Raw genomic sequence first — 17,938 nt, forward strand, 5'->3', positions numbered from 1 at the left:
TGCTGCCACGCATCCATTTTTGCGTCATTAAGTACATGCAGATTCAAAAGTACATGCAATGCATTGAATAACCAAAATATGCAACCTACTAGTACAGGTGACCTTAAAAAAAAATAAGATAACATTTAATCACCATTCAAGAATAGCTGTATTCCTCCTAGGGGGTTCAATGCATGTTGGAAAAGCAAATTTATAGTGATGACCTCCTGTGTAGAGCCAGCTTCTTCTGGCTCTTTCTAGGAGACCACCTCTGGCTTGTCATGTTGGAAACTCAAGGTGATCCTCTCGTGCTAGAGGGCTGCTCCTGCTTCTCTCAGGCAGCATTTATTGTTCCTCTCCCAGTGTCACAACTCTGCAGAGGGGAGGATCTCGCTGAGCACAGCAGTAACTTTATAGCTGGTTGTTTCAGTCTGGTGACAGAAAGTGCCTGGTGGTTTTTCTGTTGTTGTAAGAAAATTCTTCAGGTGTCTTTTTTTTCTTTTTCCCTTGTCAGAAAAGTTTGCAGTTAGTCTTTAGCTGATTGCAAAAGGTAACAATTATTTTGTTCCACATTAGAACTTTGTGTAAAAAAAAAAAACCAAAACACTTCTAGTTTTCTGATCATCTTGACATCTTTTTAGATTACTGCTTATGTGCCAGCATATAATAGTTTACGTAAAGAAACTGGTAATAATCTTGGCTTTCTTCAGATATCTCAATCTCTGCTAGCAGTTTTGGAAGATGTATGAGTTGTTTTGGGGATTATTGGTTTCTTTAACTTCCTTTATACATAGACAGATTAGAAGTCTAAAATCACTGACATGTAAGGAGGGAACATTTTCTCTGTATCTGTCCCTTAACTCTTCCTTTACCTGTTGCTTTCCCCACCTCTTTTGTGGCTTAGGTTTCAAAGGGCTGGGAAGATAAAAAAAGCTTCAAATACAAGATTAAAATCTCAGGAGAGAGCATCAGGAGTGACATAACATTTAGCACCTGGAGCATCACTTTACAATCCTCTGAAATCAGTTTGCATGGTCGCCAGTGTTTCCTCTGTGTACGCATGGGCTATACTGACAGACTAACTGAACTTTCATCCATTTCGGATAATTTTTTGTTACAGGCTTTATCTGTCAAGAAGCATATTTTGACAGCAGGTATTTCCTGAAGGTGCAAATCTGTGCATCCATTGCAGTAGGATGTGTATGCAAAAATGTCTCTTTTCTGATTTATTGTAGTATCGAAGGGTGGAAAATTTCACAAGACAATTGCATTAATACTGTTAAGCATTTGCTTGCCTTTGCACAAAACCTGTGACTTTTGTTGCCTAAATAGTCATCTGATATCCTCCCTGACTCTCCCTATTTTGAAACTTCCTCATTTTGAAAATTAAATGGCTTCTTGTGTTTGACCTTTTGTTCCAGCTATGTCAAGGCTATAACTGCACCCCAGTGAACTCTGGGAAATGCATAGCTGCTGGTCCTATAGCTTCATCTCTTGTGTAGGAAAACCAAAATTCATCTCATCCCAGCTACTGGAAACAATACAGAAAGAAAACACGTGATAACACACAGAAACCAATCCCACTTAAAAATTCCTGTTTCCAGTTGTAATAAAATATGCCAGTGTTTAAAGTCCGTGGCATTGTGCAAGTCATTGTGTTTTCTAGATTAATGCATTAAAAACAGCTCATGTGATTAGCCCAAAGAGAACATGGACATTAGTTAGCTTGTTTGTCCCACATATGTAGCTGCTAGAGATCTTGTTTCAGTTTTTACTGGAGCCAGAATGCATTATAAGGACATACTAATAAAGTAATCTAATTAGTGCAGCCAAGTAAATCTTGGAAACTGAGGGGTGGTGGTGGTGGTGGAAGTGATGGGAAGATCCCTACAGATTTTTGTTTCTGTTCTGTCTCCTGAACACTTGTGCTTTGGGAGCCTTTTTATGGCCTCTCAGAATAGCATGGGTACCTTTCCTTTTTCCCAGTGGGACATAGGGTGCTCTTAAGAGCTTACTGATCTGCTCAGATAGCTCGGGGACCAAATCTGCTCTGCTGTCAACTGGCTTGAAGTACAAGTGTGGCTAGTAGGCATTTGCTTGTCTTTCACGAGGTAAAACATGCAATTATAATTGTGGCACATATATGCTTACATTTATGTATGTATATGCATACTTTATGTAATTGATGGGAAAACACCCTTGCATTTACTTTGAGCAGGCCTAAATATAGTTCTCAGACTTTCATTTGTAACTAGCATTGCTTACAGGAATGAAGGTAAGTAATTTTTAGTTATGTTCCTGAAATGCGCCTCTCATAATATTTAGCACCAGTTCAGCAGCACTTTTCCACACTAAATAAAAAGTCATGCAATATAGCTCATTCCTCTGGCTGCGTAATTTGCTTAAAGTTCAGCGTGCTTTCTCTGCCCCAGCTAGCTAAGCATAATTATGAATGACGCTATAAAATGAGAATATGAATTCAATGAAGGAATAAACTGGTCCACACTGAGAATTAAGGTTTCTGAACTTGTCTAAAGAACATGCTTTTTGAAGTGCTCATTGTTGACTCACACTGAGTAAAAGTGGGTTTGTATATTTATCATAAACTTGTGCTTGCCAACGCAAGTTGTCTGAAGGGCTGTCAGACAGCACGGGGAAGTTGCTGTTTGTCCCCTACCTCTTGTATTCTCCTCTGCACCCTTTCCAAAGTCCCAAGACTTTCCCTTCCTTTATCATCAAATTGTCATGAATTGAATTAGCTGACTAGTCCTAAAGGTTTAATTCAAAACTAAGGCTGCTAGAATAATGAAGTGTTTTAACAAAGAAGCCAAATAGTAATGTTTCACTGTCTTTACAGTATGGAGAAGAGTGCAGGAGTAAAACATACCCTCCTTCGGGACCGACGTAAGTAATCTGATTCAACTTGTCTAACAAACTACAGAAAAGTAGTGATTTGCAAGTCTGAACATTTGGGGGTTTGGTAACTTGTTCCTGTTGCAGATCTAGAAAATGCTGGTTACAGGTGGGAAGCACTTACTTTGTCAAATGTTTTTTCAAAGCCGACTTTAAATTTGAACTCTGGTACTTGTCTTTCAGGTTCAAAGGGAACATACCCACATATGTCATAAATCTTGATTTACCTCCCAGCAAAAGATGGGATAACTTGATGAACGACAAAAAGACAGAGGTATGAAATGCAGAGCTTGCTTTGAAGCTTAGCAGGTATAAAACTAGCACGTGGCCTTTTAATTGGAAAAAAGGTTTGGAAAGGAATACCTGTGCTAAGATTCTCTGACGGGGATAATATTTTTAGTTGACTTTTCTAATATGAGTCTACACTAAAATAATTGCTTGAGTAAAACTTTTTTCTGTTCAACACTCGGTGTAGCAGCATCAAGTATGGGGGCACTGATGTTTGGGGTGTGGAGGAATAAAAACTGGTGTGGCATAAAGAAGGTTTTCATTTATCAAAGGTCTTTAGTCATGAAGTAATACAGAATGAAGGGGGAGGAGTACACCACAGGGACAGCCTCAGTAAACTGAAGTGAAACTGAGGCAGCATCCCTTCTCCTCTGCACATCCCCACTTCTCTCAAAACGCTTCATGAGATGATGAAATGGCAAGGGGAAGATGAAGAACTTCCTGCCCTTTTCAGGAGTGCTGGTTGCAGCACTGGTGTTTACACAGCAGAAATATTTTTTTAAAATGCTCGAGCATATTTCAGACTACTTAGCTGTTCTTCTGAAGGTTGCTTGAAAATTCAATTCAGTAATGCTTAATTTCTCAGAAAAGGCCAGGGATTTTTGCTATAAGCCTGCTGACTTTGACCTTTCAACTCTGAAAGCCAAACAAATTCTACTTGCATCTTCATATTTATTTTAAAAGTCTCATTTAAGCCAGTGGGTGTTGGAAGCTTCAGGTTGCACCTTAACTTCTGAAAGGTTTTATCTGTCATGTACTTTGGAGTTAGATCACATAGAGTGGAACTCTATTTGTGGCCATTCATGTGTCGCAAATGGAAAGCATGTGCTTTTATAAGAATTTTTTTGAGTCTTTCTGGCTTCAGGAACATCGGTGCTTAAGCAAAGAGCTTTTAATTAACGTTTTTGAAGATAGAAACGTGCAGAGTATTAAAATGTGATCAAAGGAGCAGAAGAGGCTAGCTTTTTCCTGTAATTCATTTCCTCTGGTAGAGGAACGTGTCAGAGCTAATCTAGAAAGTTATTTCAATAAAGCTTGAAGAGTGACTCTTTAATGGGGAGTTGGGGGTGGTTTTCTCACCAAGAACACCACATCTAGCACTTTCTTTAAATATGTTTTTTTTTCAACAAAATGTTTTTTTTAAAAGTATGTGAAGGAGGTCTGTTAGTATTCTAGCAATTCTTATGCTCAAGATCTTCTATTTGATAAAAGCCCTTGTTCTTTTTAGCTGAAGACTGTGGTCCAGAATATTAAGGATATAGCAAATACCTTCTTCCCCAGCGGCAAAGTTGTTGACATAGTGGATAACAAAATAGTAAGTATTTTCAGCTTAATCATTTTATTACTGTATGCTCTGACTACCAGAATGAGAATGCTACTAGATTTGGCAATTAAGAACTTTACAAGTGATAGTTCTCCCAATGCCAGAACAAAAATGCTGTTTTGAAGAGTTACTCTGAAATTTTGCCTTCTTGGTGAAATTTTGCCTTCTTGCCTACTCTGAATTACTCTGAAACCATCTAACCTAAAATGCCTGTGTCTCTTTGTCCTCTCATTTTTTCTAAGATCTCTTCAAGTTTGGATTAGGCATGCTAGACATGTGTGCTACTGACTTAGTCACCGTAGCAAAACACTTCACTGAAATTCTCTTTGCCATGTTCAAGTCCTTTTGAACAGTAGAGTAAAATCAGGTTTTGAAAACTGTAGTAAGTGTCTGATTACAGGGGCAACTTTGACCAGGCCTCATCTTAAAAAATAATTTGGTTCTGATTAAAATGAGCTTTGGCATAGAATCAGGACAGGGGAAAACAGTGTAGCGCTAGAGACAGCATAAGGTCAAATCTGTCCCCCATCTTTATTTACAGCAGCCTTAGGTCATGCTGTTCATGCTTTATTTGTATCCCTGTGTGCCTGAGTGGGATTGACATAAAGGTGGCATATACAGGTAGTTATACCAGTGTGTGAAATTAGGGATTCCCTTAAACACTGACGACATCAAGCTCAGTTCCAGTTGAGCTCTTAACATAGAAGAGTCCTACTTTACTCTGTTCTGTCTATTGCTGCTGACGATAATTAAGATACTGTGCTAATCTCCATTGCTCATATGTCAATATTTTGATAAGAAATAGTTTTTGCTTTCCCTGAGTATGTAATTGTCTTCAAAGTACTCTGCAGACATCCTCAAGTTCTACAGGCTGCAGAGGTATTAAATACTCAGTTTAATAGTTGTGAGAAGGATGTACCTATTGGGAGAGGTTCGTTTTAAGTAACAAAGTAGTGTTAATTTATGCAAACAACCATGCAAACCTTTTCCTTTCAGGCTCATCTGACCACCACGCTTCCTTATCCTTTCAATGAAGAACTCCAGGGGATTGCAAATTCATCTGGGATTCCTTTGGGTAATAGTTTCCAACACTTTATTAACACAGTGGAAAACTAGGAATTCAGACTTGTTTAAAATTAGTACTTGTACCAATTTTCAGTATAGTTGTAGTCATCTATGACATTAACAAATAAATTATTAATTAAGTAGATAAAGCAAGAAATTGCATCTCACACTAAATGAAAACAGTATTTCAAAGGAGAATGGCAATAAATCACATAAGCCTTTCATCAGGCTGGGACTTCTCTGTAGAGCTGTAGCTTCTCGCTCCTGAGTGTTGGGGCATGGAATGAGTCTCGGCTCCTGTGCACCAAATTCTGGGGGAATCCTTGATTCTCACTGGTTTCCCATTCAGCTGCGTGTCTGCTGTTGACATACCGAGAAGGCAAGGCTCAGTTTCATGCTCTGCTTGCTTTCCCTCGTGATCCTTGCCACATCCTCCCCGCTTCCTTCTGCACCTCCTACAAAAGAATGCAACTCCAGGTGAGAAGTAGGCACTGAATTCTTCCAGAATTGAGACAGAGCAGGTCCATAGACGTGCTTCCACTGCTTCCCTCATAAAGGAGCAGTACTCCTGGTGCTAGTCAGCAGTTCTTTTATGGGAATAGTGGTACATATTGCAGCTTTCTTCTTTAAAGTGAATTTTATAGCTTGGTTTGAAGTTTCCAGAGGAGGAGGTAGCGATGACTGTCAGCTTTCTGTATGGTAAGGCAGAAGGCCAAGGGATTCTGATCCTTTCCTTTCAGGAAGCTCTTGATTTTGCTGAACTGATCATTTCAAAGATCAGATGAGAAATATTACAGAATGCTGAACTTTGCAGTATGCTTTTTGTCTAACCATTTTTTTCTGTTCATGGCAAAAGTTTCAAACTATTGAACTTTGTTTCTTTCTGTTCTAGGGGAAATTGTTATTTTTAACATCTTCTATGAAATTTTTACTGTATGTACATCAATAGTGGCGGAAGATAAAACAGGTAATGCAACCCAGAATAGTGTTAACTGTTTTCTTTTATATTGGAGAGGGTCCACCTCAACTACACAAATATAGTCCTGCTCACCTGCAGGCAAGAAGGTCTAGTAAAAGAGACTAAAAGCAATGATAATAAAAAGGTATTCCTTAAGAAGGAAATAAGAGATCACCTTTTTTAACCTAAGATGTCTTAGGTTAAAAAAAAAAAATAGGAAAAATGATTTGAGTTTGTTTTGGTTTTTTTAATAGATGGCATTTATTTTTCTAGGGGAAAGAAACACCAGCCAGACACCTGATGCTTTCTCAGTGCCATGAGGGATTCTAGTACAATCATCTGTTTTGCATCTAGTTTCTAGCTATCACATATGTATGGTGCTAGGGCAAATGGATTGTCTGTTTTTTGGAAAAGAGACTCTTTCATCCTCTTACTCAGTTCTGCAGCCCTTGTCTGCCTTGTCTGTTCCAGCTTAGGAAATTTCTGATGGCTTGCAAACACCTCACATTTAGAGGAAGCTCAAGGGATTACCATTACATTAAGATAATGTGGAAAGCATCTGAGCCTGAGAGGGATAGCAGTTTACCAGATTACTTGATTTCAATTATGGCAAAACACTTCTCTGATCCAAAAAACCGCCACCATTTTTCTGTGCTTATGAAAATGACAATGGTATTTTCCCTGCTTGCTTTACCATGTATTTTTCCTGCTTACTCATTTTGTGGGTTTCTAAGCTGAAGTTTACATCTCTTTCTTTAGAAAATTTTATTTATTTATTTATTTATTTATTATTATGTAGGGAAGCTGTACCATGCCAGAAACTTGGATTTTGGACTCTTTCTCGGGTAAATACCTAAAATTGTGCCTTTTTTTTTTTTTTTTTTTTTTTTTTTTTAAACTAAATTAATACCTAGCTGGCTGAACTTGAAAATTCTACACGCATTCTTTCAGTCTAAATGATGACTTGGATGTTGTTAAGACTATGACAAGTAATTCTGCATTGTGTGTTGTGAAAAAAGGCTTAAACGAATGAATGGATTGTTCTGCTGATCTTATGTCAGACTACTCTGAGCTTGTCGGGAATGACTTTGTAAAACGGTTGTGTTCGTTCTTTACGTGATGGGACAGAAGCATCAGTTTTAGTGTAGGCAGTGAAATGTGGATTGGATCTGGGCTTGGTTTTGTGGTTGTTCTTTTTCCAAATTATCCCCCTAGTTACTCTGCTGTGCTCTCCTGACACTTCCCATCACTCATCATTTCTACTTAAAGCCAGTGATTTGTATTCCACTGATCTAACATTATCATTCATTTGGATATAAACTCTGTAGTCTGTTGCCCAGCACTGGATTCTCTTTTTAGTTCTCATTTCATACCTTGTGATCAGGCAGTCCAGCGTTTGCTTTGATTGTCCCAGTATATTTTGTAACAGCAGTCATCCAGATGACCCTCAATGCTCAGATGGAATTAAATGCCCATTTTCATTAAAATTCTTACCTGCCTATCAGAAACTCGAATGTTGTCAACTGTGACTCCACCTGTCCCTTGGTTTGGCTTGTGTTGAACTTCTCCCACTTGTCAGAAATACTGGGAACGTGCTCCCTGAAAATTAAGGCAACTTTCAAAGCTGTTCCCAGAACCTGGATTGCTTCCAGAGAATTTTACTGTCTGCTGAGTGTTCTTTAGCACCCTCTCACCTACAAACTGTTCTGGCTTATCTTACAAACTAGAATCGGGAATTCCCTTCGCGTAGAGCAAGTCCAATAGCGTGTGGTTTGTTTTCTGCCTTTGCAAAGTAAGAATGTAAGGGAACCGGCTCATTCTGCTGCAGAACAAGATACACGTGCTTTCAGGGTACAGTAGGTTTGGTGTCACAAGCAATACCTGTAGCGGCCTCCCTGTGGCCAGCAGGGATAGAGCAAAGTTATGTGTGTTCAAACCAAACCAGCTGTAGTGGTGGTGCTGTTTAATACCGAGAGGTGCATACGCTCTTGGTTCAAACAAATCTTGGTTCTTTTCACTGACTGCCTACACATTCAGACTTCCTGGTTGTCCGTTGCTGGTGCTGCTCAGGGAGCTGCTGAGCAGGCTGACACGAGTAAGATCAGAGGACAGGCAGCACACATAGGAAATCTGCACGCTGTGAAGGGAAATCTTAAAAGCTACTGTGGGAGGGAAGTTTCAAATGCTGTACTGTCTTCTGCAGGTGGGATGTTAAAAATAATTCCTGGACTGTAACTCAGGAACTGAAGCATATAGTGGTAAACTTGGACTTCCAGAGAAACAACAAAACAGTGTTCAAGTCTACAAATTTTGCAGGATACATAGGCATGGTGTCTGGAGTCAAACCAGTAAGTATGGGGAGGAGGGCTCTTCAATTTGTTAATAATGCTTCAGACTTTCTTTTAAGATGTAAATTTTCCTGGTTTCATCCTCTGCCTTGTGGTGTTTGTTAATAAATGATCTCTGAATTGGTTTGGTGCACAGCATGGCTATTTGATAAAGGCAAAAGAAAACAATGCCGCACTATTCCTTGTAAAAGGAGATTGCATAAATGAAATATTTATGTTTGGACAATTCTTAAAAACAACGTTGAATTCTGAATACAAACAGGAGCGAACACAAAGAGCTCAAGTGGGTGGAGTTTCTTGCTAGCAGATATACTGCTGTGATCCCAGAGGTGAAACAGCATACTTCTGCTATTTCAATTCTTTCTCCAATCCTTCTAGGAAAAGGAGTGTCCTACATTGCGAGATATTTTTTTTTTTAAATAGGCACTTGAAATCTGGGTTTTGTCTACATCTTAAAAGCCAGCAGTACAGAACTATACCAGAGTCTCCAGCTTACCGCGACTCCTCCTTTTCTACCGGCTCTGCCTTTATCCTCTAATATAGGTGGCCCTTTTAATAGCAGAGCATTTCTGGCATAAATCCCTGCATTTTATCCATCTATTTTTGTCTTCTGATGAAATAAATTGGAGGGATTCCATTCTGAAAACGATCCAGTGTAGCTGAATTCCACTTTCCTTTAGAAGAAACACTAGTTGGAGAAGACTGGGATTTGAGTTTGAATTGAGTGTTGCAAGTGGCACGGATGGAACTGTGTACAGCTGCATGCCCATGTGAACAGCAACATTATTATCAGTGTGTACTTAGCACTGGGACTTAAAAATCTGCCTTCAAACTAGAATAGTATTCAGAGGTCTAAGCAGAAGGTTACATACAACAGGAGAAGGAAAATGGGAAATTCAGTGATGCAGTAAGGACTAAGAGAAAAATGGCCACAGGCTTGACTTGCTTAGCATAAAGGCATGGTTTGCTGGATTGCTGTGCCAGGTCAGAAAACTTTGAATTATCATTTCTACTTACTCGAGCAATGATAAATTAGGTTCTTCTCCACGTGGGCTTGATCTTGCAGCCCATGACTCAAAGGGGAAGAGTCAAATGAACAAGAAGCTCAGTTGGCATCTAAATTGCAAAGCTGCCTCTTGTTTATTACTGCCATTAATGGGCTGGTGATGGATGAAGGTTGACTTGTTTAATGCTTTTCAGGACTTGTTCACTCTGACAATGAATGAGCGTTTCAGTCTTGACGGTGGTTATGTTGGTGAGTAATACTTGTTTCTTTTGTTATTTCTGTACAAGTTTTCCAGACCTTGGGCATACCAGCTACCTTAATAAATGGGCACACAAATGGTGAAAGGGTTCCAGCTGAGTAAGATAAAACACAGTTCATTTCAAAGGCTGTGAAAGTTAGAATAGCATGAGTGAACTTTCTGAAAACAAAATAACCAGTGATATTTTGCAGGAATCTTCGAATGGTTTCTTGGTAGAAGAGATGGCATGTGGATGGGCTTTCTTACAAGAACAGTATTAGAGAATGCTACAAGGTATTCCCCCGTCCCCCTGCCAAATATTCTACTGCTTTAATCTGCTTTGCTTTCAACTGGCGTGAATACTGTAGATGTATGCTCAGTATCTAATGATACTGGTATCTTCCTAGAAGCTTAACATTAAATAGTTCTGGATTTGCTGGAGGGGAGGCATCACACACAATCCCTTAAAACTCCTCAAATTGTTTTTTCAGATTTTTTTTTTTCTAGTGAACCTGTTGGTTTCTGAATGCGTAGCAGCATTCTGTATCAAAACACATCCAACAGGTAGTAGTATATTACAGGAAGCAAACAGAACCAAAGCTCTCATGCAGTAAATGAATTAGGTGGGATATGACACAGCACGTCATCATTTTATTCCTGTTTTGAATATAGAAAAAGTGCAAAGAGCACCTCTTAACAACCATACTTCAAGTACAAAGTGAGTGGGGGAGTTTTGCTTAAATGCATTCCTTCACTGTGATACAATCTCCTCATACGTGCATGAGAGGGGAAGAAAGTGTAACTACCCAAACTTTCCCAGGGTCTGTGAAACTCATTCTTCAGTACTCAAACCATTTATAGCGTTTCATTGTCCAACACGACTTTGTTATCTGCAGCTACCAGGATGCAAAAGACAAACTGGCAAAAACAAGACTGCTGGCTCCAGCTTACTTTATACTGGGTGGAAAAAATTCCGGAGAAGGCTGTGTGATAACTCGTTCCAGGACAGCTACTCTGGATATCTGGGAGTGAGTATGCTTGACCTGACACCTGACTCAGCCTTCCAGAAGAAGACAGGTTCCACCAATAACTGTGTCCTGTGTTTCTTGTGAGTTCTGTTGTGCAAGAACTCACTTCTTTAGCATCATTGAAAAATACCACAGCAAGCCTAAAAAACAAAATCTGGCTGTGTGTAGTGCCTAGAGAAGCAAACCACAAACATTTACCTCTTTTCCAGCCTTGATATCAAGAAAGGCACATGGTACGTGTTAGAGACAAACTACGATCGGTGGAAGCCTCCACTAGTCTTGGATAATCGTAGAACGCCTGCAATGAAATGCCTGAACCAGACAACGCAACAGGTAAACGTCCTCCGAATACCTCATCTTGCTCTTTTGAAACTCCCAAGTTACAGTACTGGTCTGGCACCGCCAGGACTCTTCAGGGCGTTTGCAAGCACAGCGGCAACGACAGAAGTGGCTAATGGTTTTGTGACAATGGGTAATAAAGTACCAGGTGGCTCTTTACACAAACGGTTTTTAGTTTTAGGCTTTCTCTTCATCTAGGTGGGTTTCCTGCGGCTGCATATGCAGGGGGATAAACCTGGAGATACTTAGAGGGAGATTCTCATTATTTCCTGAGCTTATTTTATCACCAGTGAAATTCAAACATACACTGTCAGGCAGCAAATGCTGACACTCAAGTGCCCTATGCTGTACTGAGATCTGGTCTGCTCAACTTTTTGCAACTCATGTTCTTCTGATCTCAGGATGTACTCTTAAAGCTTTATCTTATTACCTAATTGAACAGTAAAAAGTTATGATTCTCAGCATTTACACTGACAGGTTAATGTCCATTAACATCAATGTATTACTGTCTTTCAGAACATCTCCTTACCAACAATTTATGATGTTCTCTCCACAAAGCCTGTCCTCAATAAGGTAATGCTTCCATTTTTTCATAAAGTTTAGTGGGGTGGGGATGGGGGGCAGGCCACTAATTACTACACATCTAAGGAGGACGTCACAGTGGTACATTCAGGGTTTTTTTTAGGTGAAAACATGCACATAAAACTCAAATTCCACTTTACTTTGTAAAAGCAAAACATAATTGCTGGAACAGCTGTTTTCCAAAGGCCTTACAGCTTTAAAGCTCCCAGTAGCCTGCGCCCTTTCCTCAAAGCTGGCTCTGGTTTAAGGCAGCATTTGCACTACAGACATCTTAGGGACCCTTCTAACGTGAACTAACCTGGGATGTGGACCCTTGTAAGTAGCATGAAACAAGTTAATAGACCTCATGGTTTGCACATACTACAGTCACATTCTTCTTGCAAGAGAAGATGTTTTAGTCTGAACTTGAGGTGCTTAAGCATTTGATGTTTAAAATAAAAACAAACTAAAAGGGGTGGCGAGAGGAGTTTTTGCATAAGAAATTTAGTTACTGTATTCAGTAGAGGCAGCATTCTTGGCTGAGGACACAAGCTACTCATACTTGCATGTTGTAGACTAAAGATAAATTCTTATTTTGGTTGAACTGTTCAGCTGGTATCACAGACAGTTTTTCACTTTTTTTTTTTTTTTTTTTTTACCTTTTTCCACCACCTTCTTCCTCCCACCTGCCTATTAGCTGACAGTGTGCACAACGCTGATGGAGGTGGCTAATGGTCATACAGAGACTTACCTGCGGGAATGCCCAGATCCCTGTAGTCCTTGGTAGTCCTGTACCTCTCCTATGTTGGAAGCTGCTTGTCTGAATTGGAGGTCCTCCAAGAAAAAATACTTCTGGAAAAAGATTCCTCAGCCTAACTCCTTTCTTCAGAAATCTAATGGCTATATAGAAACGTCAATGAGCTACTAACAATGGAGGACCCTATCGCACACTGGACTTTCTTGCTTTCTGATCAGCAGTTCTGCTGACGAGAAATGTATACTGATGTACGTCGGGTTTGATTTCAGCCATTTCTACCAAATGAGTTCAGCAGTTAGCTCTAGATCTCTTCAGTGTCGACAGTATTCTTGGTTTGGTTTGGGGGTTTGCTATTTTTTGTTGTTTGATTGGGGGGTTTGGGGGTTTTTTTTAATTAAAATACTTCTAAAGTGCACACAAGTTAAAATGGCACCTACCAAGCATGAGAAAGAATTGGGTATTAGGAGGCCGGCAGGGACAGTACAGTTTTGTTTTAGTTTCCTTACCACTTAAGATGAATTGCTAGTGTTCTGATCCACTATGATGCCACTATGATGTCTAAGATGCCCTGTTAGAAAATAACCTACCAAGTGTCAGATCTAGTCACAGAAATCAGGTCTTGTGGAAATGTCAGAAATGAGATTGGAGCCAAAAAATGTCTGCTCACTGATTTATAGATCTTTTGCTGAAGCTCTTTCCTGGCACGTTAACAAATTTTTTTTCATACAGATTTTTCTGTGGTCTCAAAAAAATAAATACTAATACAATAAATATTCCTAAGAACTACTTTCTTTGACCAAAGTACACCTGCACTGCTTTTACACCTCAGTGGAAGTCGCCATGCATGTTGCATACCACATGGAAGTGAATGCCCTTTCTGCCAAACAGACTGATTTTAACAGTGTCTGAAAACCCAATTCCTTTCCTAAACTGACCACTAAAGCTATTACCGAAACGGGAAGTAGCCAGCTACTAATAGCGCTTGGGTTGTGTGGGGGGATTTTGGCTGGGTGGTTGGTTTTTGGAAAGGTGGGGGAAGGAAGCCAAGTCAGACTACACCATTGGCCAGAATTCAAATTAAGAAAGTGAAGGTCCTTTAGCAAGAGAGAAGTACAGGCGCCCTAATATCCCAGGAAGCAGGAAAATGTAGAAGGAAGTGGTTTTATCTATGTCAGTGGCTACGTGGCTGGGACTGGTTTCCGGTGCCAACTCTTTGTGTTTTATAACACGCAAAGAGAAGACACTGGACAGTACGCTGGCAGGCTCGTCTGTGTGGCAGTGCACTTGGAATCTTTTCTTAACTACCCTAGGAAGGAGGTGCTATTCCTATTCCCATTGAGCCATGAATTTGAAATTGCCACCGGTGTACGCAAAGCGTTGGCTTCTCTTCGGTGTCTGCGGAGGCAGCATTGCATAAGGCATTCTAACGAAAACCTGCAAGTTCGTGACATCCAGGCACAATGGGATTCTTGATAGCCAGGACATACGGGACGGTATTAGTGCAGTGCAGAATGAGGGTACAACAGTTTTCTGTTCCAAACAGTAAGGGCTACTAATAAGTACTAATAAGAAAAATACTTCTTTTTTAATAATTGCAAATTTAACACTAAGGAGTCTACAGAAGGGGCAACAAGTTGTTGCCCGTAAAGCTGAGATGCAAAGTCAACTTTCATCCAAGTACGACTGGCTAAGTTTTTTTTAGTATTGCCTCCTTTTCTAAAAGAAATATTAAAAGATTACTTCTAATCATCCCTTGTTTCAGTATCTAGGTTACCAGCTTACAGCAAACTGTAACAGCTCTCCCTCCATCAACACTGAAAGAAGCAGGGACAAAAGGGATGCTATTTGCCAAATAATTTTAGCAGCTGATAGAGAAACATGGCTTCTGGTTGAAAAAAAAAATGTATTCTAGGCCTTAGAACAATGCCTGTAGTAGCACAGCAAGAAACAATTCGGAGGGGTGTAAAGCACCAATGCACTGAGAGCAGGCAGAAATCAGCATCCCACTGTTTAAACTGAAGTTAAAAAAAGGACTAGTCTAGTTGTACAGCTAATTTTTTTTTAACTGAGGTACACACGCAGAAGCATGTTAGCATGACTGTAGTACCAGCGTCCATCTTTAACCTGTCATGAATATCGAACCTATGTAAACCAAAATCAACATAGGAGCATGGTTTAGATAAGGGAAGAATGCACGTATAGTGTGAAATGCAGCTTCTGGGACATTTGATTCCTGTAAAGCGGTTAAACCAAGTTGAATGTTACAATCTGTGCCATGAAGGGCACATCATATCCTGCTGAGTTTGCACCTTAATCTGGTAGGGGGGTGTTCCAGGTGTATTTGGAATGAGTTGCATAACAGCCATAATCAAATTCCTTTGTCATTTAAAAATAAGTAGTAAGTTTACTTGCTTAGTTAATCCTGTCCCACTTCAGCAGATGTGGAGCAAGGCAGTGTAGACTATTTACAGTAGACTATTTACAGTCATTAACTAATGAGCTTTTGGTATGTCCCTTGTGCAAGACAATCCACATTTCCACACTGGAAATTGCCTTACAATTGCAAAAGCACAGCTAAATCCCATGGATGTCTGTCCCGAGCCTGAATGCCTGTGCCTGCTATTGACTAAAATAAAGCTATTTAAAAACCAAAACCCCAACAGCTGCCTTACTGTGTCTGCCTTCATACAGAAAAAGCCGTGAATGTGATTAATTGCTTATTGATTTAACCTTCATCTGTCCACTCTGAAGGCACATGTTCCGAAGGTTTTCTCAAGCCCAACAAAAAGTTTAATTTGCTCTTGTTACAGATAGAGACGTCTATTCTTAACATCAGTTGACTGCCTCCCCCCCCTGCTTCTGCTGCCCCCGGCATTGTAATGGAAGCTCAGGCCATTTCACTGATGAAATGTATACAACTACTTGCCACTTGGGGATTTAATTTAGATTTTTATTTTTTTTTTTAAACGGAAAGACACAAAGAACGAAAATGGGTATGTTTCTTCATATTCATTTGCTGTACACACAGCTGAGGTACCTCACAAACACTGAGAGGGTGTCTGGTTTTTGGGGGTTTTTTTAGATTTTTTTCCCCTCCAGGCCAAGCGTGCAACCCCATATGTTTTTTTCTTTTAAGATTAAATTAAGAGATTTTCACAGCTTTCCTAGTTCTGTTGTGAAAAATCATCAGCTCGTTGGAAAAAAAAAAAGAAGTAAGCAACAAGACAACCATACCATTTTATCATGAGTGCATAGTCTAGTCCTATGAAGAACAGCCTCGGTGTTTTAGCTACCAGCAGTTTTTTAGCACTAAGGATAGTATCAGAGAACCGTTTAGGTTGGAAAGGACCATCAGGTCCAACCGTTACCCTAACCCTGCCATCCCACCACTAAAGCGTATCCCTAAACGGAGTTATATGAAGAGTTAATCCAGTTTATTCTGAACGTGGTTAAATAAGACATTACAGGAAAGAGCACTTGTGTGGGCGCTGGCGTTTAAATGCAAAAACCCATCAGTTTGCCAAGGAAATTTTACACACCTACAACTTAAGAAACCCACGCAGTGAAGCCCCGTACCATTGCAGAGGAAGGAAGAACAGCATGTCCCATGCCAAAAAGCAAAATGTCGACAGCTAGTAGTGAGGACAGTAGAGTCCGGGAAAGGAATTTGATTCTATCAAAATGAAGCAGTAGCTTTGGGACACATGTCCAAGTGAGTTTGCATTAGGGTGAGTTACAAATGAAGGCTTTGCTTAGAAGCAAAACTCCGGAGCAGGACGCACAGATGTCCTGGGAAGTATCTGCAAGGAAAGCAGCAAGAGTAAACAGAAGACTTGAGCTGGTGCGGGCAGACACGATGGACTGTGGAGTGACAGGGAGCACTCGCGAGCTTTAGACAGGCACCACAACTAACACCAAAATACTCCTCCCTCCCAGCACAAACACCTCTCCTGCCTTCACATTGCCAGCTCTTTGGGCTGCAGGTGGAAGGGGAAAAAGAAACAAGAACAAAAAGCTCAACAGCTTGGATTTCACCTCAGTGGCAACAGCAGGCAGTTGACCTGCTTATGGCATGGATCATCAGGTGGACTCTCTTCTGCTTTTGGAGGACCAGAAGTGTTGGTGAGAAAGGCACACCCAGGCGCTCCGAGCAGCAAAACCTCTCATCCTTTGTACCGGAAGAACAAGATGAGCCATAACGAATAGGCCTCATCAAAGCGGTGGCAGAAACCACAATTTGCCTTGGGGAGAAATCTCCAGATATTCATGCATTTTATAAGCAGCAGCTGCTTTTGACTGTTAGAAGAGTCAGGAAACACAAGATACCAATTGGCCAAATACTGCGATCAAGAAGCAACCAGACCGTGCAGTTGTTCCCTACCAGTTTTTCAGAGCATCATCACTTTGTGGTATCAAAGATTTTAAAGGCCTTTTGTAGTTCAGTCTGCTCCCACACTCGGTTACTTAGAAGAGAGGACAATAATTATAAAGGATTTAGTCTGTTTATGTACCGAGAGGCCCTGTATTCGGGACACTTTCTGATCTGCAGTGAATCAGCTCTGAATTATATTAATTGTATATGGGACAACCTCTCTCTGTCTAATTTGTTTTGCAAAGGTTGTTCTCCTAGCTCAAGGGTTACGCATGAGCAATAGAAGAATCGCAGCAGTGAGGCTGCCCTGTTGGATATTCTGTATTTAAGGTAAGTCCAGTCATAAGGCTGGCTTAAGGTTTTCCACTATTAGTCTTGTCTTTCTTTTAATTTTGCTAAGCTTTCTCTGTTAGGTAGATACCCAATGTAGAAAAAAACCAAAAAATCACCCCTAGACTTTTCCCTCTTTACGTTTCAATGAAAGTGATTCATCTCTGAGAAAGAGAAACAAAAGAAAGATATTTTTTTTTTTGTATGTAGTAAAAAAAAATAGATAACGAACACTGAGTTGTAGCAAAGTGCTGAAGTGCCATCTTGTTTTTAAAGCGGAACTTTAATTCAGGTATCTGGAGGTGTTTGGATTAGACGTAGCCTTTTCTCGGGCTACACCCACCACCTGAATTAGACCAGCATTTAAACCTTTGAGTAGTTACATATAATTTGCATCAGCTTAGTTCCCAAAATGCTACATCTGCATTCCTG

The 17,938-nt window shown here is 40.1% G+C and overlaps 1 protein-coding gene across 1 annotated transcript; it reads left to right on the plus strand.

Moving 5' to 3' along the window:
- Positions 1-2,090: 2,090 nt before the first annotated feature.
- Positions 2,091-15,435, plus strand: ASAH1 (N-acylsphingosine amidohydrolase 1). The gene is made up of 13 exons (XM_035897817.1): positions 2,091-2,883; positions 3,076-3,166; positions 4,409-4,495; positions 5,501-5,579; positions 6,462-6,536; positions 7,327-7,372; positions 8,731-8,875; positions 10,076-10,130; positions 10,332-10,413; positions 11,016-11,147; positions 11,357-11,480; positions 12,003-12,059; positions 12,745-15,435. Exons 2-13 carry the CDS (start codon positions 3,146-3,148, stop codon positions 12,832-12,834), a joined length of 993 nt encoding a protein of 330 aa, XP_035753710.1. The 5' UTR covers positions 2,091-2,883; positions 3,076-3,145; the 3' UTR covers positions 12,835-15,435.
- The last annotated feature ends 2,503 nt before the right edge of the window (positions 15,436-17,938 follow it).

This window comes from Egretta garzetta, unplaced genomic scaffold (assembly GCF_000687185.1).
Source record: "Egretta garzetta isolate BGI_Z169 unplaced genomic scaffold, ASM68718v1 scaffold46, whole genome shotgun sequence".
Lineage (NCBI taxonomy): Eukaryota > Metazoa > Chordata > Aves > Pelecaniformes > Ardeidae > Egretta > Egretta garzetta.

Excerpts from the sequence above, each read along its gene's own strand:
- ASAH1 (XM_035897817.1), top strand. The coding sequence starts at position 3,146 with ATGAACGACAAAAAGACAGAG. Across the intron at positions 4,496-5,500 it reads ACATAGTGGATAACAAAATA|GCTCATCTGACCACCACGCT; the intron begins GTAAGTATTTTC and ends TTTTCCTTTCAG. Across the intron at positions 10,131-10,331 it reads TCTTGACGGTGGTTATGTTG|GAATCTTCGAATGGTTTCTT; the intron begins GTGAGTAATACT and ends GATATTTTGCAG.